This window comes from Apis cerana, linkage group LG8, assembly GCF_029169275.1.
Source record: "Apis cerana isolate GH-2021 linkage group LG8, AcerK_1.0, whole genome shotgun sequence".
Classification (NCBI taxonomy): Eukaryota; Metazoa; Arthropoda; class Insecta; order Hymenoptera; family Apidae; genus Apis; species Apis cerana.
In genome coordinates, this window is record NC_083859.1 from 1,496,163 (window position 1) to 1,523,827 (window position 27,665).

General features: G+C 36.6%; 1 protein-coding gene across 2 annotated transcripts in view; it reads left to right on the top strand.

The window, feature by feature from the left end:
* Positions 1-27,665, top strand: part of LOC107996433 (homeobox protein Nkx-6.1) — a 55,524-nt gene that overhangs the window by 21,776 nt on the left and 6,083 nt on the right. The window contains exons 2-3 of one of the 2 annotated variants that reach the window (XM_062077841.1): positions 7,026-7,136; positions 13,218-13,426. In XM_062077841.1, the coding sequence (XP_061933825.1) occupies positions 7,026-7,136; positions 13,218-13,426 (320 nt within the window). The other variant, XM_062077842.1, reaches the window with a different exon arrangement.

Genomic DNA, 27,665 nt, shown 5'->3' on the forward strand with positions numbered 1-27,665 from the left:
TTTTGATAATTAGTATTCAGTGAATGTACAGTGTACAGTATGGAAAAAGATAACTATTTAAGGAATGTGCAGATAAAAAGATTTTGTACGGAATAAAAATATTTTCATTGCTTCTTATAGGATTTAAAAGTATTTAAAGTGTTTGTAGGATTGATTGATAAAAATATTATAAAGTGAAAATTAGATCCGTGGAAGAGGCGTGTTAAATGTAAGATTGTAGAAATATCTTTGTCGTTTCTTATGAAAATTACAAGAATGCGATTAAAAAATTATAATTAAAAGATAAAGGAGTGATAAGATATATGACGTATTTATTTTAAAATTGGATCAAGTATTTAGCTTTCAAACACAAAATAAATAAAGAGGAAGATGATTAATTCCGTGAATCATTGTCACATTTTATTATAAATTTATAAAGATTGTCGGCCTATAAAGAAGAAAAAAAAGGATTACGTATAGTTTTGCAAAATTATAAATAATAATTTCGGAATGAATTAGATTAGAATTTATAGTGTTCGTTCTCGTATACTTTTTCTCGTTATTTTATTCTATCTCTATATTAGAATTAAACGAAACAAATATCAATTTTTTAATTACAGTCATAGAAAATCAATTTTTAAATATTTTTAAAACGTTTTTAAATATTTTCTCCTTCCATTGTAAATTTTTGTTCGAAATTACAATTATTCTTCAATATCTATAAAATTGTTCAGGAAAATGAGTAAATAGACAAATACGTGGATTTATATAAGTTAAAGTAAATTATAGTCAAATGAAAGCATGGTGAACTATAGATATAATTTTATTTCGCGATAAAAATCGGTGATTAAATAGTTTTCATTGGCGACAATAATTTGTAAAAAAATTTGATCGAAAGAATACATAGAATTCATTTTACACGATTTTTATTCCAATTTATACATTGCTTTCGCGGATATTAATTTCGTAGGAATTAATTTCAATAAAATGAAAAACGTCAGCAGTTACAGATTTATAATTTGACCGATGGGTATGATCGATCGTGTCGACAATCGAAGAATAAAAATGATCCCCGTCCGCATGTAATATTAGAGATTTAATACGATATTTCATTCGACTTAAATTTTGATCGATCCTTGCAATTATTATTATTACCAATAATAATCTTGTTTTATTTAGACTCTCAAAATTTCTTTCTCTTACTTTAGTTTTTTTACTTTAAATTACAATCTGTACAAAATAAGAATAGTTATAAATGAATTGAATACAATAATTCAGTAATATAAGACGCTTATATACGCGACATTACTGTTTTTTTGAAAACGAGGAATATTTAATATTATTTAAAAGATATTATTGTATATTCTTTGACGTATTATTTATAACAGGATGTCTCTTATTTATTTATATCCTTAACATTATTAGATTTTAGGAATTGAATATCTATAGTAAATTTTCTTTGATTTTAAATTCAAATAAAAATGTATAAACTCGTTTAACATAAAGCGAGAAATTCTTTTTCAATTTTTGCTTAAAATTTCATATGTTTTTTCGCTCGTTCATATCCCTTTTAATCTTGATCGATATCAGGATTATATTAAAATGTAAACCGATAGGAATAGAATTCTTTAATGTCAAATTTCTCGAATCAAAATGCAATTATTTTGATTTCTCGTTTATTTTGCTTTACTTCGTTTATCAAGAAGCATTTAAGTACTAAAATCTGTTAAATTTTTATTTTTTTTTTGAACTAATTTTGATTCGAATCCCGATTTTTCAATTAATAAAAATCAGCTCTTGTGAATCAGTTTTCCTTCCTATGCATTCGTTCGAATGTAAATTTAAAACGAAACATTCGGTTGTTATTTTCATCCTTTCTTATTAAGAATATTCGTTTTAAATTGTTTTAGTTGAAATTAAACCTGTCTTGCGCAAATACCGCTCTCTACCCTGTGCACGAGCAATAATCTGTATCTGTCCAGGGGCTCTATCTTGAACTTGATCCCGGATTATCCGTGCATTTAAAATGATTAAAGCGCCAATTATTTACGGCTGCGTCCGTGTCGCGTTATTACGTAGACGAAATGAAAGTGAATTTCGAATAATTTTCCAAATGATCGGATATCATTATTCACGATGGCTGACGAACGCCATCGTAAATTTATTGAAATTTTCGTTTTACATTTTTTTTTATCGGTAAAATGTCAATTCGGAAATAATAATTTGTTTAGTATGAAATTAAAAATTTCAAGAGTTTTATATGAAAAATTCATATATTTTAATCGTGGTTGAAAATTTTTGTATTAAAATCACGTATTTTTATGTATCGAGGAATTTTAATTTTTCATCGTTTCTTCAAATTATGAAAATTATATAACCACATCTTATTAGATGTACTATACCTAAACTTTTAAAAAATGAATTTATGAAAATGAATAAGTTACACGAAAATAACATAGTTTTATTGGTATATGGAAAATTTTCTGTGGTAATAATACGTAATGCAGTAATATGTAATTTATATTTAAGTTTTGTGTCAAGTAATACGTCATAAATCGATTTTTCTTACTAGGCAACGCGGTTGAGCAACACTGTAGACACTATAAAATTGTTTTCCTTTCAATAAAAGAAGAAATCCATGGCGTGGCACCCGTAAAAGCAACCGTGGGGTCCCAAAAGAATCTTTCGCGATTTATATCCGCTGCTGTGCTACTTCTGCCTGTGGCGGACGTTCAAATATCTCCAGGAATCGTTCTCATAATTCGCCATAATGGAACCAGCTATAGTTTAAAAAAGGCCACGTTTCGCACGCGCGAACATTGTTTAAGATCTCTCGATCTTCTTCTCTCTTATCTTCCCTTAATTTACGTTTTTCGAAAATTAATTATGATAACGAAATGTTAAATAGGAAAATATTAAAATTAATAATTTATCGTCAGGGATTCTTTTCTTTTTTTACTTCTTTTTTTATTTTTTATTTTTTTGTTTTTTGTGATATTCAATGAATATTTTTTAACTTTTTGAAAGAATAATATCTGATCGCGATGTTGAAATGTAAAACTGTGAAACAGTTTTTTTTACAAATTTTTGAAAGAACAACAATTATTTATTTAAAATCTCTCTATTGTAACATTCAACAACTTATTTATTGATTTCGAAGGAAAATATGTTAAAATGTTATATATGTTTTTCTTATAAGAAAAATCCAATTAAGTAAGATATTAAAAATTGAATATTTATCTTCTGACATCTACCTTATTCCCATAAATTATCCAATGATGAGATTCTGAGAAAATAATTTTGAATGCAGAAACTCGATGGCTCTCTAAAATCCGATCTTATTCCTGGCATCACGAGCCTAATTCATGAACCCATGAACCCCGGTCACGTGCCCTCCTCGTTCATAAAATGTGTTTAGTATTTCTATGCTGCTCTTGATGGCCGTGCTTTTAAATTTATGGCATTATACTTTATGTGTGTGAGTGTCGCAATATCATTAATAATGGACGTACCAGGCTCGATGAACCCTTCAGTGGCGTGAAACACCCTCGATTCTCACGTTGTGCGATACAACATCGTTAAAATGGCGAAATAAGAGCAACAGGGTTGGGTATAATCACTTTGACTCGCGCTTAAAATTTCATTTTCTATTTGTTTCCATATAGTAAATTCCATCTAGCGTGTAATAAGCTCGAGTAACGATAAGTTGAGAGGAATAAATTGGAAGGAAGAATAAATATTTATATTAATTAATACTTTTACAATATTACATATTTTATTCCCGAATAATTAATACAAAACGAGTTAATATCTTTTAAAATAAAAATATAAATATTTACATTCCTTCAATATCAAATCGTTATTATTAAGAATTATTTTATTTGATGATCTTCCGGTCTTGTAGAGAGATCGAGGTCGACTTTAAGTCTCAAACTTGCCTAACCAAATCGGATAAACGCGTATACTCACACGAACCAAAGTTAGCGTATTTTAGGTTAACCACCTGAACGACGGTAGCCAAGGTTGGCTAGAGATTTTGATTCGAAATAGCTACTATGATGAACCGTATCGTTACTTAACACGATCCAAACGAAAAAGATAGAGCCAATTACGTTGTAATTATTCGAAAATATTCGAAATTATAATTTCTCGAAAAAAGTTTCTTTTAACATCGAACCACAATTGTCAATAACAATCATCTCAAAATTGAACTATAATCCCTTCCAAAAATGAGATTACATCACTGTTAAATTAAATTTTATTACAATCGTTAACAAATCCGATCAATCATAAATTCCTACACACGTCATTACATGTATTCATTGCTAATTAATTCCCTCGCTCCGTCGATAATTACCAAAAATACGGTATCGTATCTCAATTTCTCATAATCAAACAAAATTCCAATTTATACGTATAAATATATACGTGTATATACGTATATATATATATATAGGGTTAACGGACGTTCGATTCGAATAATTTTCCCCACCGATAGAGGATAGAAAATGTCGCTAGTACGCTTTTCATCGAGCACGCTGTATAAACATGCATGTATATATCCCGCCCCCGAGTAAAATAGGCGAGCAATGCATGTCGCGCAATACGGAATGCGCAGGTTCGATACGCGTCCCGTGCGTTCATTCAGCCACCTCTCGGCTTCCGGCGTGGCTGCTGCATCTGCTTTCACGATAATTCACCGCCGTTTCACGCGGAACCGGAACAGGACGCGTTTAATTTTCCGTTTGCTCGAATATCGTTCCCTGTTTTCGATCGTAATTGGCAAATTTGGGGGGGAGGGGGAAATTTCGCTGCCTATTTTCCATTCACGCCTGCTTTTGCATCTATCATTGATTTCTGAAGCTTCGAATGCTCGGTGCATAGTCGGTATTGGTTGTCCAATATGGTGGATGTATTTGAATGTTTGAATAATGTTGGAATATCGTGGAATACGTTGATTATACGTACATATATTGAAATTTCAATTGTTTCGAATTGATAATGATAATTGTGGACGATTTGAATATGGAATGAATTATGCGTTTAAATTGTATTCGCGTTTTCCAATGATGTTCGAATTGTGGAACATTCAAAATGATATTAAGTAGGTGTCGTTAATGATTAGAGTTAAATGTGATTAAAATAATACCTGCTCTCAGGCTGCTGATTATTCGAAAAATTTGTACTTTTATCGATTTGAGTACACATCGATATTCCATTATGGGTGGAAACAGATAGATTTTTAAGTTTAGAGTTAAAACAAAGATATTCCCTCTCTAGTTGTTGAATATTACTTTTACGTTTGACAAATTTTGCGTTTGCGATTCAGGAAATGGTTCAGAATTTGAAAGTTTGAATATTCATCGCTTTTGAATGGTGGAAAAGGTTAGGTCTTCGAAAATTGAAATGGTCGAGAGAATGGAAAAGCTCGAATCTTTGAATATTTGTAAAATTCAAACGTTTGGAAAATTTGAAAGTTTGAATATTTAAAGATTCGAGAATTTAAAAATTAGTAGCAGTCACAGTTTCGAATATTTAAAATTTTTATATATTTTCAAATCAAAAATAATATTCGAGTTCATTCAACATTTCGAACATTGCATTCGTGCTCTTCCGACGGTCGACTTTTCCAAACTTTGTAACTTAACCATAAATACATAACATAAATTGACACTATTCCGCAACTCAGTCAATCATCCATTAATTCCATAGAATTTCTTTCAAAAAAAAACATCATCATAAAAAAAAAAAGGCGCCGTAAAAATCTCCGTTGGAGGTTCGATTAAAAAATGAATTCACCGTTTTTCAGAAGCGATCCAACCGTGTTACGACACCGATCTCGAATATTTTTGTTGATGAGCATGCACCAGCGCCCCCATTTTTACGATCCAATAAATTTTATTTGATCCGAACGGACAAAAGTGGTAACGATCGTATCTCGCGCGTTGCGTTTTCAATGCTCGTTTCTTGGCGAGGAGCAACATCGCTTAGGTAGAACACTAAAAACGGAAATAACGTTTTATTGATGGATGCGTGATAGAGAGAGAGAGAGAGTTTGAAAAGGTTTTTTAGTGAAAAAAGAAGAAGAAAAGAATTATACGATTTTTCTTCGAACTATACCGGCCACGATTAGATAACGCAACAATATCGGTGAATTGGAATTTCATAAATCTGATGTAAATGTTTGATCGAGAGGGATGGAAATAAGAATTCGAAAGCGCGATCGATCACGCGATTGAGCTGAATTCAACTTGAAGCAAAGTTGAATCTCTTAAAAGAGAAATTTAACATCTTTGTCAAATTTTAAGATCGACGATATGTAATGTAATTATAAAATGAGCTAATTTAAAGGAAAATATTTCGCGATCCGAATGTGAAAAATTGTGTACGATGTATAAGAATATACAAGAATCGTGAATTTTCAAAGATTTTACAATCGGAAACGATGTAAAAAAATTTCGTAATATCGATGATAGGGTTCGATTCGTGTTGAGCAGTTTTTGCGAGAGTTGGAAACCTCTCTCTTGTGATTGGATTGTTCGTGGCCACACGCGTCGGGTTGCGGTTCTCCGGCGCTGGCACGATCTCTTTGAAAGATATAGGGAACTGCGAAGGGGATACAAATAACATCACTTTCCTGTTGGAATTTCTTGCTGTCATATTGTCACGCCATTCGGCTACATAAATCATGGCGATATTCTAAATTCTTGTTACGTTTCCCAACAAATAATCATTGATAAAAACGTATCGCAAATATATTTCTGGAAAAAATATCTGGACAAAGGTTATAATTTTCTTTTTCCTTTCACTCAATTGTAATTTCCTTCAATCTCAATTTCTTCTTCTAGGCTACATATCGTATCTCTCCATTCGTTAAAGAACGTAGAAAAGAATTTAATATTTTATGAATCTTAAAACGTCGTAAGATTTGTAAAGAAAGATAACAAAGATAAGAAGAAATAAAGTGTTAAATGGACGGGGAGCGAGAAAAAGAAAGGTGAAAGAAAAGAGGAGTTAGTTTCATGACACGTTTGCTTTGAATGCAGGTATCGGGCAATTTCAACAAAGAACGGAGCCACGGCATCCTGCTGTCTATTGGCCAGGTCTTCAGGGATTAGTCAGTGATCCCCTGGGATGGCGAGCAAGACTGCACACACGTGAGTTTTCTTTCCCTACGAGATGTATTTCGCGTACCACCACGTATATACTCTTAGTATATCCGATCTATTAGAATAGAGATTGTTCGTGACATTTTGCAAATAGATAACGAAAAGAACGTGGAAGAATTTAATCTTTGCTAGTAAGTGAAATATGTCCAGTCTTTCGTGAAAAGCAATATTCTTTTTTTCAATTCTCCGTTCTCGTGAATGTGGAAATGATTTTCTTGAAAAGAGCATCCTATTTTTTACGTTATTAAGTATTTTATTAGCTTTGAGTAAGGAAAATATCAATATATAATACATTTTGCAAATGTAAAAATATAGGAATAACAATCTTTTCTTCAAATTTTTGATATCATTTGTTTAAAAAATATTGTTTTTTTCTTTAAATATAAAAATATCGCGAAGAAGAACATCCTCTTTCTTAAACTTATGAATATAAGTATTTTTCGTTAATAAATAATGAAAACGAACCCCTTTTTTTCCAACATTTTCCAATATTTTCCATATCCACTAATTTCTATTCCATAAAAGTTCCACAAAAATCCCCAAAGTTTCGAAAGAATCGATCACATTATATTCTCTTGTGACGATTGTACGAATCTATCGTACATCATTTGACTAATAGAAATAATATTCGAATAGAGGGGCGATCTTCGTCTGAAACTATGACTCGAAAAAACAAGAGAGGAAAGGAGAAAGTGGGGAGGGGGAGGAGGGAGAGAAAAAAAACGGAGGAGGTTAAAGTGAAAAAAGATTGGATTCAAAACATCGATCGGTAGGTAGGGAGAGATGGCATTTCTCTGCCCACGGGATATTTCGTTTCGCCCGATATTACTACAGATTTGACAGCTGCTCGTGTTTGCTTTTGCGGCGAGGAGATCGGTTGACCGGAGCGAAGAAACACGTGTCGTCGAGGCAACGTTAAATACCCGTTCATGGATCTAAGAAAATAAGTTTTTTTTTTTTTTATTTGTGAAGAAAGGGAGAAAAAGATGGAGATGAACGAAGATCGACGAAAGCTTGAAATTTAACAATTTTTCTCCCGTACGTATTTAAAAATATAATCGCAGTTTGTATTGTTACTTTACAATTTATCGCGTCACATTTTTATTTTTTATATATATTCAATATTTCATTCGACCGATGCGTTTCTACGTTGACTTGCACGAGTCACGGATTTAAAACAAGAAGAGTTGGAGAAATTCATTTCATCGAGCAGAAAAGAATTGTTCTAAGCACCTACTATAGCTATTTATATCTAATTCAAAAAACGTATCCTGATAAATCCAACTTAATTAGAATACTCGTGGCTATTAACGAATACGATGAAAATAAATCGATTCATTAAATAAAAAGGTTTCTTAAATCGACTAACACTGATTACCTTCTAAATATCGTATCATATCAAGAGGATACAACGACGTCAATTATATCAAAAAAACATTCTCTACGAAGTACCGATAAAAGCGTCTCCAAAAGTCTCACAATTCTACGCCAACAGACCTAGCACCACCCCATAAAGTTGCCGTACTCGCGAAACCTCGAGGAAACTCTCCACAAACCTCCACAGCGATTTGTAAAAGCGATTAAGGGCGCCGCAAGGAGAGAGAAAGGGAGAGAGAGAGAGAGAGAAAAAAGGAAAATCAGGAATACAGAGTGAAAGAACACGCGAGGTTGGTGGAAAGAGAGAGCCATCCCCTTTCGAGGGCATACATCAAGCGCCGCCGGTGGCACATGTGTCGGCACACCACCACCACCACCGCCGAAAACCGAAAACCCGCTTCTGTTTTGGAGGGACGAAACACGTTCCATGGGCAGAAGAAGGCCGTGCCAAAGTTTTAAGCACCCTGCACACGATCATTGCTCGAGAATTATTATGAGCCGACCTCTGATATCACATTATCTGTTCACAATCGATGCCGCCTGTTGGCAGCAGAGTTTTACAATTCCTTTCGAGGCCAATGATCGAGAAAGTAATTTTTCAACAATATTACAATTTCGAAACTGCTCGAGCTGCAAGTATTTTAACGTTTTATTGACGTGTGACAAGGATACGAACATTTTTGAAACTTTTAACGACAAATTAAAGAAGAAATACGTATCTTTTCGTGGCATGAGCCAGTTTATTCTATAGATGGCAAAATTTGACAATTTTAATATCACGAAAGAATTAAAAAATAATTACTAACAAGAAGATATAGCTTGGCATCGTCGATCATAATCGACAAATCAATCGCAAGCAAAAAGTCAAATTTTACATATATCCGTCAAAACGGATATTTCCTTGTGTTAAAAAAAAAACCCTCAATTTTCACCTCGATTTTCCCCTCCCCCCTTTTCCCAAGTTGCAACCTACTACATCGATATCAGAGATTCTCGTCTACGAAAGAGGGAGTGGTACCCTACCGCCAGTGTGCAGGCCACTTAACCCATCGAAAGGAGGAGCGAAAGGGGAGAAAGGGGGGTGTAGCAAGGAGGGTGACGAGATAGGATGTAAGTACGCAGGAACGCGTGGATGGGCGTGGACGAGAGGAACCGCGCCGTGTGTTGTTGGAACGTGTCGTGTCGGCCACGGATGTCACTCTCGAACGAATATAAGAGGGATATATCCGTGGTCCGCCTCGGCGTATCCGGAATATCATATTCAATATCAACCCTCGTATCCCTGCGAGGCCTCTCCCTTTCCTCGCTCACGTGAATAACTCTCGGCAATATTTTAACTGCGCCCCCTCCCCCCGTTATCCGCGGTGTATCCCGCCTTTTCTATCATTCCTCCTCTTCCCTCCCTCTTGTTTCTCTTCTCTCTAAGTTGAGTTACGAGCGGGAATATGGTGGATCGTGTCGATACTCCTCCAGTGCTTTATATTCCTGGCTGGTTAGGTCGATCGGTTGCACAAGGTGATGGTGGTGGTGGTGGTCCTTGAACGATCGTCGCGGGACATGGTTTATGCGATCCACGGGAACGGTTTTATCTTTTTATTAAATACCTGGACCTTCGGAATTGGTCGGCATCGATGGGGCGAGAGGTGGGTGTTTTGGGGAGAGGGGGAGACGATTTTGAAGGTGGAAAGATGATTTCGATGAATGATCGGATCGGGGATGCGAAATTAATCGGGGATGCGAATTTATTTCGCTGGTAAATTGAAGGAAATTGTAATATAACATATTTTATCTTTGGAACTTAGAATTCGATCTTCATTTAATAAAGTACAAAAAGAGATAGGTAAGAATATAATTTTAAACTATTCGCGCTTATTAATAAGATAATCGAGACTAAATACTGAAAGGAACGATGAATTTAAAAAATTCTTCTTCCTCTTTCTCTTCACACTACTTATGATAAAAAATAAAAAGAAAGAAAAGCTACGCATAATATAAAACAACTCACAACAAATTCTAATAAAAATCGTATCGAAGAAACGAAAAGTAAGGAAACTGGGAAACGAGCGGAGAATGCGAAACAATTGGAGAAGACAGAGATATCGAGAAGGGAATGTCGACTAAAATTGGTGGTATGGTAATTAAGAAGGGCTTGGCAGGAGGAGGTAAAGGCAGCACGCGGTCAGACGCGTTTACTCGCGGCGGCACATGGGCCGAAGGGGGATGATACGAAGAGGATGTTGAGGGGGGGTTGAAAAGGGAGAAAGAGGAGGCGTGGGGTCGTCACAACGGTATGGGTTGCGGGACTTTAATTTAATAAAGCAATTTGTAACGGAATACGGAACGAGGCAATAATGGCCAGTCGGCGGGGAGGGTTCTAATGAGCTGCTTACCGCACTGCTCCACCCTCTACCAGCGATCGACGCTACACGTTTCACGCGATATCCCCTATTCGTCTACTTAGAAACTGCTGCTAAACTCAACTCCAGCGCTGGCTCCAACTTTCCCGGTATAATTCGATAAGTCCAAGCTTTTTGCCGAAATTTATGCGTGTCAACCTTTGCCATCATCACCCCTGTCGACTCTCGAGCAAGATTGATCATACCTTACGTCTAGGCTGGTGTCCAAGCGCTGTCGCGGGAAATCTGTGATGATTGTTCGGTCTAAGTTCCGATGGAGGAAAGGATTGTATCATATTGTATCGTATTCTCGTTGTTTGGTATTTTTGGAAGTGAGATTTAATAATGTTAGTTGCAATCTTGATAAAACCTTATTCTCTCTTATATATAGATTATATCGGGAACAAATTTCGAAGTTGATTGGACATGTTTCGCTCGCACGGATACCAAACTCTTGGAAAATTGTAAATAAAAATCTGGGAAGCGAGCAATTAATCTTCGAATCGGCAAAGTTCGAATCGATCTCGACCGAAGGATTCTATCTACGTCGATATCGATTTCGAAATCTCCGCGCAATTTTCCAGACCGTTAGTTCCCAACACCAACTAGAAGACCCAAGAGGCACGCGTTAATCAGCCGTTTTTCCCGCGATAGATCGTCTGTGAACGTGTTTTCACCGCGATAATCTCACCCCCTGTCACGCGCCGTGCCATTCAACGATGCTATCTCTTACGTAGGATCTTGTATCCCTACAGGACGAAAGGGGATCAGTCGTGAAGGCAAGGATAACGATAACAATGTCCGCTTATTTGCGGAACGAGGAAGCCACGTGGCAGCCACGTGCCGCCACCCGCCGAGACGCCATGATTGCGGTCTATCGCACAAGTGTTTAACCCTTGAACGCGTGATTCCGTCAAATTAAACTGTGATCTCGGTTTCTTTTCTTCTTCGCCGGGATGATCGTACGCGTGTGTTTGATAACGAGATACGAACGTTGGATAAGTTAGGAGATAAAAATGGAAAAAATAGTAAAAATATTTGAACGAAAAGTGATATCTTTAAGAGGGCGAAATTGAGAGGGTTAATTGAGTTGTATTTTGTAAATACGAATCTCTGGATAAGTGAAATTCAACAATATCGAGAATTCGAATAACGAATTGGCATATTTTTCTTAGCTTGGCAATTTCAAATTCATTTTTAATGTGTAATAATTTTGAAGAATTATCTTTCTTCAAATGAAACCATTGTATATTAATTTGTAATAGATTAATTATAGATTTTTTTCAAGACAGCTAACTAATTAAACGGAGATTAAATTTTTATCTATTTAATTAGAATTATGTTAAAAGTAAAGGTTTTTAGATGATGTAAATGAAGTGACTGGTTAAATATAAATCTACCACAAAAGGTAGACTATTTGGAATCGTGGTGTGTTATCGTAGAATAATTGGATGGTTTTCAATAGATGTGTCGTACAGAACATTTTTGGCGTGTAACGAGATGTAAATTTATGACGCAATTATCGATAGCCTATGTAAATCGTCGGCACGAAACGCGTTGGCCGATGGCAAGAAGAATGACGCAAAATTGATGAAGATTAATTGCTTGATAAAAGTGACCGCAACTCCGATTGGTTTGATAAGTTTTGCGATAATGTCGGTATTCAACCACCACGTTTTAATAACCGACAACATTCAACAGTAATCGTTTATACAATACATTGAGATAACGTGAAAATTTTAAACTATTGACGGTCAGTAATTAATCATTTTTTCGATTAAATTAAAATTTCACAAAACACCAAATCAAAAAGAGAATTTTTCAAAATTTTTCCATAATCCAAAATCGCTCATTATATAAATATCTCAAAATATGATACGTAATCGTAACATTTTTTTTCTCTCAAAATTTCAAATCCACGATATCTTGAAATCTCTCAAAATCTCGAACAGAGAGTATAATGTCTACTTTATCCAAAATATTCACCGATCCTGAAATATTTAACCCCCATTCCCCTGCCCCTTATCCTTAACTTCATATCCACCCAATCCCAGAAGAATCAGTTTTTCTCCCAAACAATCCACAAAGATCTCGATCCACCACTCCTCACGGTGCGCCGGATGCGCCGAGTGGCCGACATCTTTTCTTCCTCTTTCTCTCTTTTCTTTTTTCTTTTTTTTTTCCCTACTCTTCCCTATCCATACCATCGGATGAATAGAAATAACGGCTCCTGGAAAGGGATCCGTGTTATTAGAGCGACGAGGAGAATTCCCTGGAAACGATATCGATGTTACAGTGTCGCAACAGCTGGGCTGTCAGCAGACGATGACAGGATCCGGCGGAACCGGCGAGCACGAGGGCGGCAAGAAGAAGCACACGAGGCCGACGTTCAGCGGACAGCAAATCTTCGCCCTCGAGAAAACGTTCGAGCAGACGAAATACCTAGCGGGGCCGGAACGCGCTAAATTGGCCTACGCCCTCGGCATGTCGGAATCGCAGGTCAAGGTAAGAGGAGATCTCGCTTCTTCTCGCTTTCAGGGGTGGTTTTCCAAGCGATTAAAGGGTCGTTAGAAAGAAACGTGTCGCGATCTCGTGCCCCGATTCGATGAGTTTATGCTGGGATTGGGTGAAAAGATTTGGAGAGAAGGGGAGTTGATTTCTTCTTTTTTATTTCTTTTTTTTTTTTTTTTTGGATGATTAGAAAATGTAACGTTGATCGTTTCGATCGTTTCTTGTTCGTAATTTCCCTTCAGCTCACAAAATCGAAGATCGTTGATCACACGTGACGATTTCCGTATCGGCCACTGCGTGTTTTGAGAATAAATATTGTGATTCGGCTTCCACATCTTCCCCTTTATTTTTTTGTAGTTTAAGGGATCGGTTGATTGTCATTGAATTTTCTCCTGACGAGTATCTTTCAATTACACTTGAAAGAAAAATTACAAATTACGTTGAAAATAACGTGGAATTTTTAAGGAAAAATCTCTGTCTTTTTCTAAGTGATACTCGTAATTTCCCAATTCTAATTATTCTCTCCGTATTAAAGAACGAATTTAATATTTATTTCTTCAATTGATATTAACAAGTTATCATATATAGTGACCTTAATATCGATCTTTATTGCTTCCAAGCGAAATGGAATGATATTCCCAAAAAAATTGTGTCTCAACTCTAATCAATTATAGAATCAGATGGATTCTCTCAGACAAGAATTTCTCTTGCATTTAACGTTTAAATATTTTTTTATTTCTTAACAAACAGTAGGAACGAAACAAAAAAAATACATATGGAGAAAAACAAGATAGAAATTCGGGAAAAATGGTCGGCGAGAAATTAGACATTGGAATATCGCTCTAGAATGTGGCGTTTGCTCGGTGCTTTTAATAAAGTTTACGCTAATCTCCGATAAAAACGTCCAAATGATTTAAGCGTGCGCCCGGCTAATTATGAGTAACAGATGTAGATGGGTTAATAAAAATTCATAACAGTTGAAGCGTTTTCGAGCCGGGTCCGATATTAATCCGTGAATGATGGAACGGACGGCGGGGGTTGCGATAAAAAGTAAAATCAACTTAAACTGGTGCTGCTGTTTTTAACGGCCGCCATCGTTTAATATTTCCTTGTCGGCTTAAACGTTTAAGCGGGGATTACAACCTCGAAAAATCATCCGTTTTAATGACCAACAGACTTTTTGTTGCTTCGATCTCGATCCCTCTTGACAGAGGATATTCGTCGAAATAACTATTTCATTCTTCCTGTTATTTTCTTTTTTTTTCCCCCCCTCCCACCTTTTCCTCGACAAATTCGATATTTTCGTCACTTCCTTTTTGCTGCTCTAATTTGGAATACATTGAAATCGTTCGATTTTATTATATGTCGTTAATTCCGGCGTATTAAGGGTTGTAAATCACGTATTGAAATTGTGATTATTAATGGCACGAATCGCAGGATAAATGGTTCGGTGTTATAACACGGAACCATTTAAGGGAAATGGTAGATAAAGAAATATGACGGTACTGAAATTATTTAGAATTCAGAATACTAAGAACAAGCAATCCGTATAATGTATATCTTGTTCCTGGAACTGAAAATATTAAAAACTGTTACACGTATTGTATATAATCTACGTTTGTTCCAGAAACAAGAATCGGTATTAATATTGGTCGATAATTTTGAATGAGAATGTAATGTGAATAAACGCGCGCACAAAAGAACAACAGGGAGCGAAAGACGAAAAGTATAAAATTAAAAAACGCGTCCAGATCCGATTCGTAATCCAGCAAAGAGCCCCGGTATCATCGCGAGGATTCGCCTTTGGGTGGGGCGTCAGCTTTCCTCCTTCTCCATCGCACCCTCCCTCCGCCAGGGGAGGGCGTAATTTTAAAACGCATTTGTCCGCCGCCGGCTTACTCCATCAACGCCGCGAGCAAGCTTCTAACGAGGCAGCTTGTAAAAAGTTCGAAGGATAAAAGAAGGTGACAAAACAGCCGGAGACGTGTCAAGCTTTGCGGCACCTGCGTCATTCTCTCCCTTCTGTGTCTCTCCCCCTCTCCCTCCCCACTTCTCCTTCTCCAAACCGTATGAAACACGGTTAAGAGGGACAAGGAGAAACGTCGAAAGCCTCGTGTTCACGACAGCCGACCGTCACTTCTCGTTCCCTTCCAACCCTCTTTTTTCGTCCGCTATGCGCTCTCTGTCTATTCCTCCTCTCCATCTTTTCCACCCTCGCTCGCCCACTATCTCCTCCCCTCGAAAACTTCTATTACCTATCTCTCCCACATCCTTCTACACCAATCTCTCCTCTCCTCTCCTCTCTTCTCTTCTCTTCTCTTCTCTTCTCTTCCTTCCGCATTATTTCCTCCAGGAGGAGGGGAAGCTCCTTTTACTCCTTTTACATCTCGTAGTACTCGTGTAGCTCGTGGAAGAGTTAGAGAGAAGAAACTCTGCTCCTGGCATCGTGAGGACTCGAGAAGCCCCCTACAAAACGGGTTGCCCCGTTGTTCGTTGTTCCTCCGCCTCCCCATCTTCGACCCTCGCCCCCTTCGGCCTTCGACCGCTGTGTTCCTTCGAAACCACCACCCCCTTTCGCATCTCGCCTCTCTTTCCTCCTTTCTCTCGCCCTCCCTCTCGTTCCCTCTCTCCCTTTCTCTTTCCACCACTCCTCTCCTCCTCCCTCTGCGCTTTGTGTGCGTGCACGTGTGTTGTCTGTGTACACACGTATATGTCGCGGCACGACGTCGATGTAGCGCTGTCATTGGCTCGTTCTACGCCGCCATATTTACATTTTTATTGAAAGCTACAAGTCTGCGTCGGTGAGTGATGGCCACGGGGATGAGCACACGCTTTCCCTCTACGCCACCCTTCTCCTCCCCCCTCCCCGCGCGTATCCAACCCGGTCCGCGGATGATACGAGGGGGGGGGGGGGGAGGGTGAGCGGATACGGAAGGAGAGGGGAGGGGGAGTGGAGGGAGGGCGGGAAGAGGGGTTAGCATTCAATTACCTCGGATTTCCTCGGCAAGAGGCGATTCACCTCCGCGTATATGCCATCTTCGAGGGGAGGGGAGAGGGCGAGATTGCCGACGGATGTAACGGGGCAAGGCGGCAAGTTTGCCCGAAATATTACGACAATATATACCCCGAATACGAGTACGAGTCGCTGATTCAGAGGCATCGATTGCGAGCCGGATAGGCGTTGTACGAGATTGTAGATGGTTGGACGAGAGGATATTTTGGTTTGCGGAGAAGAATCGAGCGGAAAAGAGGGATATTAGGTTTCGAGTAGCTGGGTATTGTTGACGGATCGCGCGATCGTTGGACGGATAGTTTTTGCCCGTGAATCGTAGTGGACAGTTTGGAATTTGTAATCTTAATTTAAGGGCGATTGTGCGATTGAAAGTTTTTATTACCTCGATATACTTAATGAATATATTTATCATGATATATTTTTCGATATCCGTTGTATATAGGAGGAGATTGATTGTTGTTCGATAAAAATAATTTGAATTAAAAAGAATTTGAATAATATTTCGTCATTGGTATTTCCAATATTATAACAATATAATAACAGTTTATCATAATTTTCTATTAAATAGGGAGAAATGAAATAGAAGTTCACGGAGAAGAATTTTGCAATGGATCTTGCCGACCGAAGCTTCTTTCTCGAGAAGCAAAGGCGAGGTTTAATATTCCGAGCATTTCGCTGGCGCCTTGATAAACGAAAAAAAGATAAGAGGGGAGAGAAAGGGCTGGGATAAGCAGCGGGGAAAAGAAATTAAAAATAAGGAAACACGGGGATCGGGAGCTTAAAGCTAATGATCAAGGTATAATTAGCAAAACAGGGGGTGAAAGGAGAAAATTTTCCAGAAAACTTTCTAATTATTTATTATTCTCAACTATATAAAATTGCTCGAAAAAGATTAAAAGTTGTTGGAGAAACAAAACAATTGTCGTTTAATAACTCGGAGAATTATTAAAACTCGAGAGAAATTTTAGAAATTTAACGAAGATTTATTTTTAAAATCGTTGCAAAAATTGCATAAAATTCATATAGATAGATTTATTACTACTCTGATGTTTTATTTTGTAAAATTTAAAATTAAAAAAGAAGGGGGATAAAAAATAACGTGTAAAATACGTTTTAATAATTTTTATAAATGAAAAAAGGAAGAATCGAACTTTTATTCGTAAGGAAAATCAAACTATGAAGACTGTTCCGTTTGATACACTACCGAAACAGTCTTTCGTAGAGAACTTTGCTCGTTTGCCGCTCTGTGTTACGATCTTGTGTCGCGCGTATTACATTCTTACTTTGCGCTTTCTTCGATGTCAGCTGGTAGATAACAGGAATATATTGTCCCCTCTTATTGTTAAATGCTCGAAAGAAATAAGATATGGAAGATTCTTTCGCAATCATCGAAGGGGAGGGAGAAACGATTATTTCTTACGAAAATAGTCTACTTTATATATAAAAATTTATTATCTTTCGCATCCTCGTAATAAAAAGTTCTACTTGTGCGATATAAGAAATTAAAAAGCCACAAAATATCTGTTTCAAAACACTTTTATTATATTAATAGCTTACAAAATTTTTTCCATAGTAAATTTAAAATATATTTATTATAAAACGATATAACACGATATTTTTTATATATAATGCACTAATTTTATCAATTTTTCAGGGACGTGTGTACGTTTTTCTAAATTAAAATTATTCCAAATAAAAAGAAAAATCTTCTAATAATAAAAACAAAAAGAAACACGTGATAATTGCTTTGAAAATAATGTCTCTGAAGATATCGTTTCATAATTACAACGTTTATTCACTTGTCCTTGCCCGTTAACCATTAATATATATATCCATAAGTATCTAGACTCTCGATGACTATAGCGCGTCTATAATATGAAACGATCACGCGTTGAAGTCTCTGAAAGCCTAAAAATGATCCCTCGCCCCGGCTACCTACCACGCCGATCGTTGACAAATGATAGCGGACTAAACAGGGCGGATTCGAGCGAAATTACATTTATAAACATTTGCATTATTTCGCAAAAGGGAAATTATTTGCTCGACCCACGTTGTCGCGAACGTTTCGTAATAAACTTATCTCGCTCGACGCGACGATACATCAATCAATTACATTATTTACGAAAAGCTTTCAGTCGTATTAATATCATCACGTTACGGATGAACGTGAATTTATGAAGTATATCCAGCAATGAAATTTAACGATACGCGTGATCTGATTGTTAAATCTGGTTTGTTTCTAATTCTTATAAAAATCTCCAATGAGTATTAACGATTTAGAAAATTAGTCTTTATTTTTTCGAGAGATTTCTTCGATGCTGTAATTTTCGCTAAATATTCAACGAGTTTATTCAAAGAGATTTTAAAGAAACAGTAAAAAAGGAATTATTTACGTTGTTTATGTAACTTTGAAACCTTGTTTCAAACAATCTTTTGGAATCTTTGACAAAAATTTTTCGATTAAATAATTAATTACACTTTATTTTGTGCCGCGTGGTTATTATAGATGCGCGTATAGATTGATAATTTAAAAGGGATAAAATTAATCGTAGATGAAGTGGAGAGAATCGGTCTGCGGTTGTGTTTAAAAAAGAAAAAAGGGAAAAAAAGGACAATTTTCTATCTCGAAACTCTTGCTCCACTTATCACCTGTCCCTTTATTTTAACCACGGGCTAACAGGTTAAAGAAAAACATTCTGTTTTATGTTGTCCGAGAATCAAGGATTGTCCGTTAAACAAATACATCGTTTATACCAGACACGAACCAGGGCTTAAACGTTAAACTTCTTATGGCTCACTTATGGATCGTCCTGTATACAAAATCGATATCCTACGTTCGTGGTTTTACATCCGAGATTTATCATTTTTTTCAGTATCGGAAAAGGATTAGTACGGCATATAGGGATTCGCTAGTTCCATCCAACGAAGATATATGTATTCTGTCATTCCACATTTCCAGATTTATCACTTTTTCGTTTTCGAAACGTATATCCCACCGATATGCCGTTCTTTTTCCTCGTATTTTTTTTTTTTTTTTTTATCCATTTTCTTCTTTTCCCCCTTTTTTTGGGGGGGAGAGGAGATTTTTTGTTTTTCAGTCAAACATACGTTAAACTCTTCGATGCAATCACTCTAACGTCATACGAAGAATTAATGGAAACAATATCGATATTACTTATATTATTTATTGCGCTTGAAAATCGATAACCATTAACAATGATTGAAAAAATTTTAATCCTTCTTATAAATTTGAAAGTTTGTGAAACAATTGTGCAACAGTTGTGATCGATAAGTCTAAAAATAAGTAAAAAAAAAAAAATTCATTCATCCGTTCCAAAAATACGTTTCAAATATATAAAGATATAAGAAGAAAGTTGCAATGGTCTACAGAAATGCAATTTCAAATCGTGGAATTCTCCCTTTCAAAAAAATAAAAATTAAACGATTATTTTCCACGATTAGTAAACGAGTAGTAAAGTTGAAAAACTCTAAGGAACATCCTTCTTTCTTTCGCGCAAACAAAATTTCAATCCGAAATATTTAACGTCGAAAATAACGAATAGCCAATACTCACAGTCTGACCGATTCGAACATTTCTCGATAAAAGCCACTTAGAATCTTCCGAAAACAGTTATCAATCAACCTTTCAAACCCACTATCCCCGCATTTACATCACGCCCGCCATTCCACGGGGAAGAACTACTGCGCGTCTGCCCAGTGGAAATATCACGAATTGGCACGACGCGACGACGCAGCAATCATCGCGTGACACTACTGCGCGCAATCGTTCCGCCACGCGAATCGAAACGAGAGCGAGCTATTAAGACTATTACGCGGATCAAATTGCCAACGATATCCATCGCATGATTTAGTTAGCCGGCTCGTTGAAGCGAACGGTGAACCAAAGTGCAACCATCACCAGGAATGGGTGAACCACTCGTCCGGAGACGGACAATAGGAAGAGAAATGAAGAAAGGTAAACGAACCAAGTTGAACGAGAAAGAGAGTTAGATAGATATATAGAGAGGAAGAAAGTTAAACGAATGATACTCGAGCGAAACGTATCCCCTATTAGAATCTAATACGGCAAAGTGAACGGCGGAGCGTTTGCCAGTTAAAGAGCGTGACACCCCAATGCTCGTAGGCGTATCAGCGCGTGTATCGCAGACGAGAGGGGCGAGAGTTGATGGGGATGAGATTAAAGAGAGAGAGAGAGAGAGAGAGAGGAGAAAGATGGAAAGAGATACAGAAAGATACGAGCGTCTACAGCAGAAAGGAAGAGGCAGAAAGCACATTCACTTATACACAGAGGGAGAGGAGGAAAGCAAAGGAAGGAAGGTTTAAAAGGGGGAGTCGAAGAGATGGGGTAACAAGTTGAAGTGCTCGATGGAGCGCGGTCGAGCAGACTGGTAGCAGGCCGGTGGTGGGGATAGCCGTGGCTGGCCGAGTGGTGGGGATGGCGCGGTATGGAGGGGTCAAGGAGTGGGGGGATAGGGATAAATAGCGCGCGCGGCCGAGGGATAGAACGCGGCGCGGAAGGAACGAGGGCTTAGATGGTGTTTACGCAGTGGTGGTGGTGGTGGTGGTGGTAGTAAAGTGGCGGCGGTAGCGGTGAGGCACCCCTGTCCCGATAGAAACGACAAGAGAGGAGGTAGGCTGTAGCAACGGCGGCGGCAGCGGCAGCATAGAGGGGTGGAGTTGTTTACGGCGGAGTAATCTGCTCGTCGACGGATACCAATATCGATGACGTCAATTAGTACGAGCGAAAGCCTCCTACCCGCTTTTCCTCCACCATGTATCATCATGGTGGTGTATGTATGTACGGCGCGGCATGGCATGGCGTGATAAATCACGGCAGCAGGCGGCGTTTCCCTTCATTCACCTCCCACAGCTCGTACCCTCGAAATTGGCCCACATGTACTTGACTCCATAATGCTCGATTCCACGAGCTTTTGCCCTTTCTCTCTCTCTCTCTCTCTCTCTCTCTCGGTTGCTCGTTTTACCTTATTCTCGGCCTTTGTCGATAACAAACCTGAGACTTTATTTCGCGCCTTGAATGGTTGGCATTACCTTCTAGAAACCTCGTTTCTTCAGGCGTCCCCGGGGGATGTTATATTGGAGGTAACGGTGACCTATTCTTCCGATTTACGATTTACGTGGCCAGTAATTGCGCGGATCGAGAACGATATTTCTTTCGTTGGCGTTCATGGACATCATACTGTGGGCAGGTGTTGCACCGTTAATCGTGGCCGGATGGAGCTTGGAAAACGAGAGCGTGATCGTTGAAGTTTAACATTCTGATATTACTCGAGTGAGCGATTAATTATTCAATTTTGTTGCGGAGTGAATTTCACATCGAGTCACTGGTATCTGTATCATTCATATATCCCTGCGTGATTATCGGATCGAATATTTATTTAACAATAATAGGAAATAATAGGAAACGGTATAATAATTTAATCGCTTGATAAATATTTAATTTAAACATTTTTTATTAATTCATCTCGACAAATGTGTAACTTTCGTGTGATATGGGAAAAGCCATAAAAGAAGAAAAAAAAATAAATATCGGGTCGAAGCTGAAAATTGAATCCCCAACGTCAACGATTCTTCGAACGCATTGACGAACATCGAATACGCATGGCTGATTATTTTTCGATACCATCACTTCATGATCATAAACGCTTGTCCAATTTTTCTCCACGTCGGTCGAAGATAAGGAAAAAGAAAAATGAGGAAAGGAGAGGAGGAGGAGGGAAGGCTAGGGGGGCAAGAGGGCGACGCTAAAAATCCATCCTGATCAAAATCGAGCTTCTATGAAGGGGAAACAGGACTAATCCTGTAACACCCTCGAGTGTTTCCTTGATCAAATTTGATGAATGTATCTGTATCACTGTACACACGTATTAATATTCCCCTGCTCCCATAATTCATTCGGGTTGCAGAGATCAGTGCCCCGCTTAGGAAACAAAGGAGGACACGGGATCGCAGATGTGATCAATAAGATTTCCACTGATCCGCTACTTCTGAATCTACGGGAATTATTTAATTGACTTTCCCTTTGTTGGAACGGAGGTATTCGGATTAATCGAAATATTCGAGAAATTTGTGTGATCCTGACTTACTCTTCTTGTATCGCAAAGTTAAATAAAAATATTTCGTGAAAAAAATTTATTTGTCTCGTGAACAAATGGACGAGAAATTGCTGATTATTAATAAATTAATAATTTCTTGGTAATAACATGTATATAATAATGCGTAATAGGAAGTTGGAATAAGGAGATTAATACCATAATTAGTCAGACCTGCACTCTACTGGAAAATTTCTCACGATACCTAGGATAGATACTAAATCATAGGATTTTTCTAGCATATATATCACACGAAATATTTAAAATCGTGGTTCACTCGTGCTATTAGATCAATAAATTGCAAATTAATAAAAAGTGAGAAATTAAAAAAGAAATAATCATTAAAATAATATTCAACTATACATCAACTTATCTCGTAACGATCACTTTCAGCCTGAATTATAGCATAATTTAAAAAGATACGATATTTATATATTCAGATGATTTGCGAAACAAGATTCGATTCAAAATCGAAATCTCGATCGCGTAACGATCGTCAAGATTCAGTAGGATCATCGCAATCTGTCGAAATCAATCGGGCCAAAAGTAATTTCTCGTAATATTACAAAGTGCTTGGAGCAGAATGTTTCTTCAAATAATAAGTAATGCGATCCGCGAGAATGGCAGAGGGTAGTTGGCTGTTGGCGATAATGCGCTCCTCTGTATTCCGTTCTCGTACCGCTTCCCCATATCGATATGTTTCCCCCTCCACCCCCGTAACCCACCCCGACACCGACCATTTCGCCTCACTCGAAGATCAAATGGCTTCACCGATTCGCGTTATCCCCAATATTCTATTTTTATTTCGGAATCAAATTTCGCGACCGACGGCAACTGGGAAACGGCCGAGCTTTACGGCTCTCGCTTTCTCCCTCCTTTTTCTACTTCTTTTTTACCCCCTCTCTCTTTCTCTCTTCGTCCGCCAAAAGATGACACGAAGGAAATCGAGTTCGAGCTCGACCCTTGTCTTGATTCTTCATCGGCGATGAATACCGATAATGTGAATGGTGAAAAGTGTTTTTTTTCTTCTTTCTTTTAATTTTTTCCAATTTTTAAATTCATCCTATCATAGGTATTGTGCACTCGTTTGATTCATTTAAGTTAATCGAGCAATTTTGATTTTGAGAAAGATTTTGGCGAGTTATAAAAGTACATTTGAAGTTTTCCTACGTTTTTACGATATGAATTTAAAATGATACGAGAAATACGAATGGAATATGGAAATATACATTTTCTTTCAGTTTTCTCAAGAAAAATTACATGTACACTTAACTATGCTGTACTTAACTATACTTATACCATAATTTAAATTAATTCTTTCTTAACTCTACTTTTTAATTATTAGATAACAATTCAATTTCTATATTTTCCAAAGGAAAAAATATTTTTAAAACACGAATAAAAAAATTCTCTTATTATTTAAAAATCTATCCCCTAACATATATTTCAAAATAAATGAAATTTCGTTTCAATAAAATTTAATACAAGAAGTTTGTATCAATTTAAAAGTATAATTGATTCAAATATATATAATAAATATATTTAATAAGATTGTTAATTGAAATAATAAACAATCCATGATTCGATTTTCCAGGAAAAACCGATTTTAAAAATTTATCGGCGTGTCAATGAGACGGTACCATTTGAATGATAAGCGAGCTCAATGATGTGGAAAAAGTTCACGAATGAATGTCATACATGAGTTTCCACGCATCATTAAGCATCAACCCTGACTGAATTTCGCTTTTTCTATTCCTACTTTTCTTACAGACAAATATTTCGATGAAACCCGCGAAATTTTACTCGAAATATTATATCGTTTCCACGATTATTTTACGATTGTAATAAAATCGTGAAGAAAATAAGAAAAGAAAGATCAAGTTAATGATGATAATAATAAAATAATAGCAACAGATAATAAAAATAATCTTCTTTAGAATCCCTTGATAGATTTTTAAAGAAAAAATACATTTTTACATGTAAATGTTAATATATTACTCTTTCAATAAAAAAAGATATCATCGATTACACAATAATTAATTAATTAATTAAAAGAATCGATAAACTATCGTTGCTATTACCGTCAAACATTACTATTAACGAACCAAATACGAAATCGAATTGATACGGTATTTAATGATCGACAAAAAGTTAAATTGGATATATTTCGTTTGGAGAGTGGGAATAACGATGGTGATTTCATGGATATATATACGTTATAGATCGGCAACGTATGATCGGCGTTTAGCCAGCCGTGGTCGACCGCATTCGATATATAAACACTCTCATTTGGTAATATATCTCATTAAGGCCTCATTGATCCACCGTCCCGATAAATTTATCCGGCAGTTTAGAATGATATGCGAACCAATCTCTCGCGGACGGGCCGATAAAAAGCCGGCCTTTAGTTGGTTTATTACAGTGGATTTGATTTCACCCTCTCACGTGGATAAATTTATAGAAAAGTGAATCGAATGAAGATACGAATTCTCTATCGTTTCGATAATACTCGTCGAATGAGAGAATCAATTACGAATATACGATGGAATATATATTATTTTAATTTCCTTCATTTTTACGTTACACTTAAAAATTATACAGATTACATTGGGTGATAAAATTGAGAGATGTATTGATTAATTATGCGAGAAAAATGAAGGATTATTGGAAGATAAAGAGATCGATAAAGTTGGAAAATATTTAACAGATCAATATCAATTTTATATACTAACTTTCACTCACTGTGCTGGTTTTTTTAAAATTAATCGAGAGATTCGACTTTAAAAAGAATAAAAAAGAAGAACATTTGTACGTAATTTAATAATATTTTACACCTGTTGGCGTTCCATCGACGAATTATGCTTTAACATTCAAATATTTAATCGAAAAGGAAATATTTAAACAAAGTGTATTTTTAATTATAAATTATAAATTTGTTGTAATCGGGGAGAGGTTATTAATTCTTTTAGAAGGCAGTAAATATGAACGAATTATCCTTTCCCGTTGTTCAGAACGTTTAGCTTTATTGACAGAGGTACGGTAAAAGCAAACGCAGCAAAGCGGAATAACGGGAAAGAAGGGAAAAAAGTAAAAGTGTAGAGGGTGACACGCTGAAAGCTCTGACAGGGTGGAAAATTCAACTCGAAAGAGAAATCGTGAAATGACTCTGACTTTTCTTCGTGAGAATGAATATTGAATGTAAGAAATATATTCTTGTTTCCTTTAATTGCGAATTAATTGTAATTTTATATAATTACATCATTACCGCATATTGCACCAATTCTTTCTTTCGGGCTCAAGAAAATAAATTCAATTATTATAATATCCAAAGCATATATAAAAATACTTTTGCATTCACCTTAATCGATTTAAATAATAATTCAACAAATTTAAATATAAAATCCAACTTCACTCTCTAGAATTTTACTTTTCAGATGTATACACATCTCTTGAATAACCATTGAAGTAAGGGTACATCTTAACAAAATACAATTTAAATCTCGATTAACGCGCTCTAACATCCAAACCCGTGATATTTCAGTTCGAAAATCTTCAAAAATCTCGACTCTTCAGCCTCGATACACTTTGACCCTCCACCGTGACCCAGCTTGTTCTCCACTATAGTAATCGGTAGCCGCGTGTCTATGCAAATTCTCCGCCGTTCGAATTCCGCGTATCAAGATGTGAGTCACGCCTGTAATCTTTCGCATAGTAAATTATCCGCCAATATCAACGAGATCAGATACTGGCCGGTATTATCTGTTACGATTCGAGGATGGGGGAGGGTTGAAGAGGGATCGAGAGACGCGAGACGGAGGGTGTGACAGAGCTGGAGGATCGAAAATGGAGAGACAGAGAGAGAGAGAGAGAGAGAGAGACGGTCAAACAGAGAGAAAATCCAGGGGAAAGGGAATGAAAGAGAAGAGAGAGACGTGCAAAGATAGAAGAGAGAGAGAGAAAGAGATCGACACTCCACCCCGTCGGTGTAAGGGCTTTGCGCAGTTATAAATGCGGTTTTGTATCTAGCTTTACAGGACAAAGTAATGGGCTTAGATAATCCTGATTTAATAAATCGAACAGTTGCGGAGGGAGCGTTTACAACGCGTGACTAACGCGTTCAAAAACAAGATGAATGACGCGACACGTCGAAGTGCCACCGCCTGCTCTCGCATTTACATTTCGCCACTGTATCTCCGGATGAGGGAAAAAAAAAAAGAATGTCCTAAAAATGTGGATACAAAGCTGCGTAGGATTTGTCGGAGTCGACAAGAGCTAATTTTCTTTCTTTTTTTTTTTTAGGGGTTTTCGAGGGAGTATAACTTGAAGGTATGTTAAGGGGATACGCGAGCAATTTTGTAAAATGTAAAAACATGGATTTCTTTTTGAAAATTTAATAATTAAAGATAAATTAATTTGATCTTTCTTTTTTATTAATTAAGAAGAAATTTTAAGCTATGTTTCATATCATTCTTTGTAGTAATTTTGTACGAGCTTTCGGGTAATTATGTATTTTCCAATAATATTTTGGAAGATTCGTAATTTTTGCAACTTTTATTATTAAAGATTATATATTCTTCGGGAACTTTTCGGAACTTTTATGGAATTTCATATCAAAATTTTCGAGATAAATATTTAAGAAAGTGTTAAGAATACTTGGTAAAAATTTTTTTTATTTTTCCCTTAAAAGAATTGGATTTTTTCATATTCCTTTTTTTTTTATCACAAATAGAGACGAAAAAAAAAATAATTAATAAAAGGAATGAATATTTAACGCATAATGTAACATTTTGACGAACTGGGCCACTTCCATTGTTCTAATGTTAACGTTCAATTTGAGGCCAATGTAAACTGCAGAGAGATTTTAATGGCTTATTATCGGTTACTTGCGTCACGTTTTGGCTCCCATTACGGTCTATTAAATTAGAGGTAATTCCTGGTTAAACAGTGCGCCGCCATAATGTTAGCCGAAAATCAATTCTTACAGGATGGTGGGACAATTTCTGCTCCGTTTAAGGACAATTCGTCATCAAATCGAATTAATAAATAATAAACCGTCTAATGTAACTAAATTTATTGATATTACCAAACA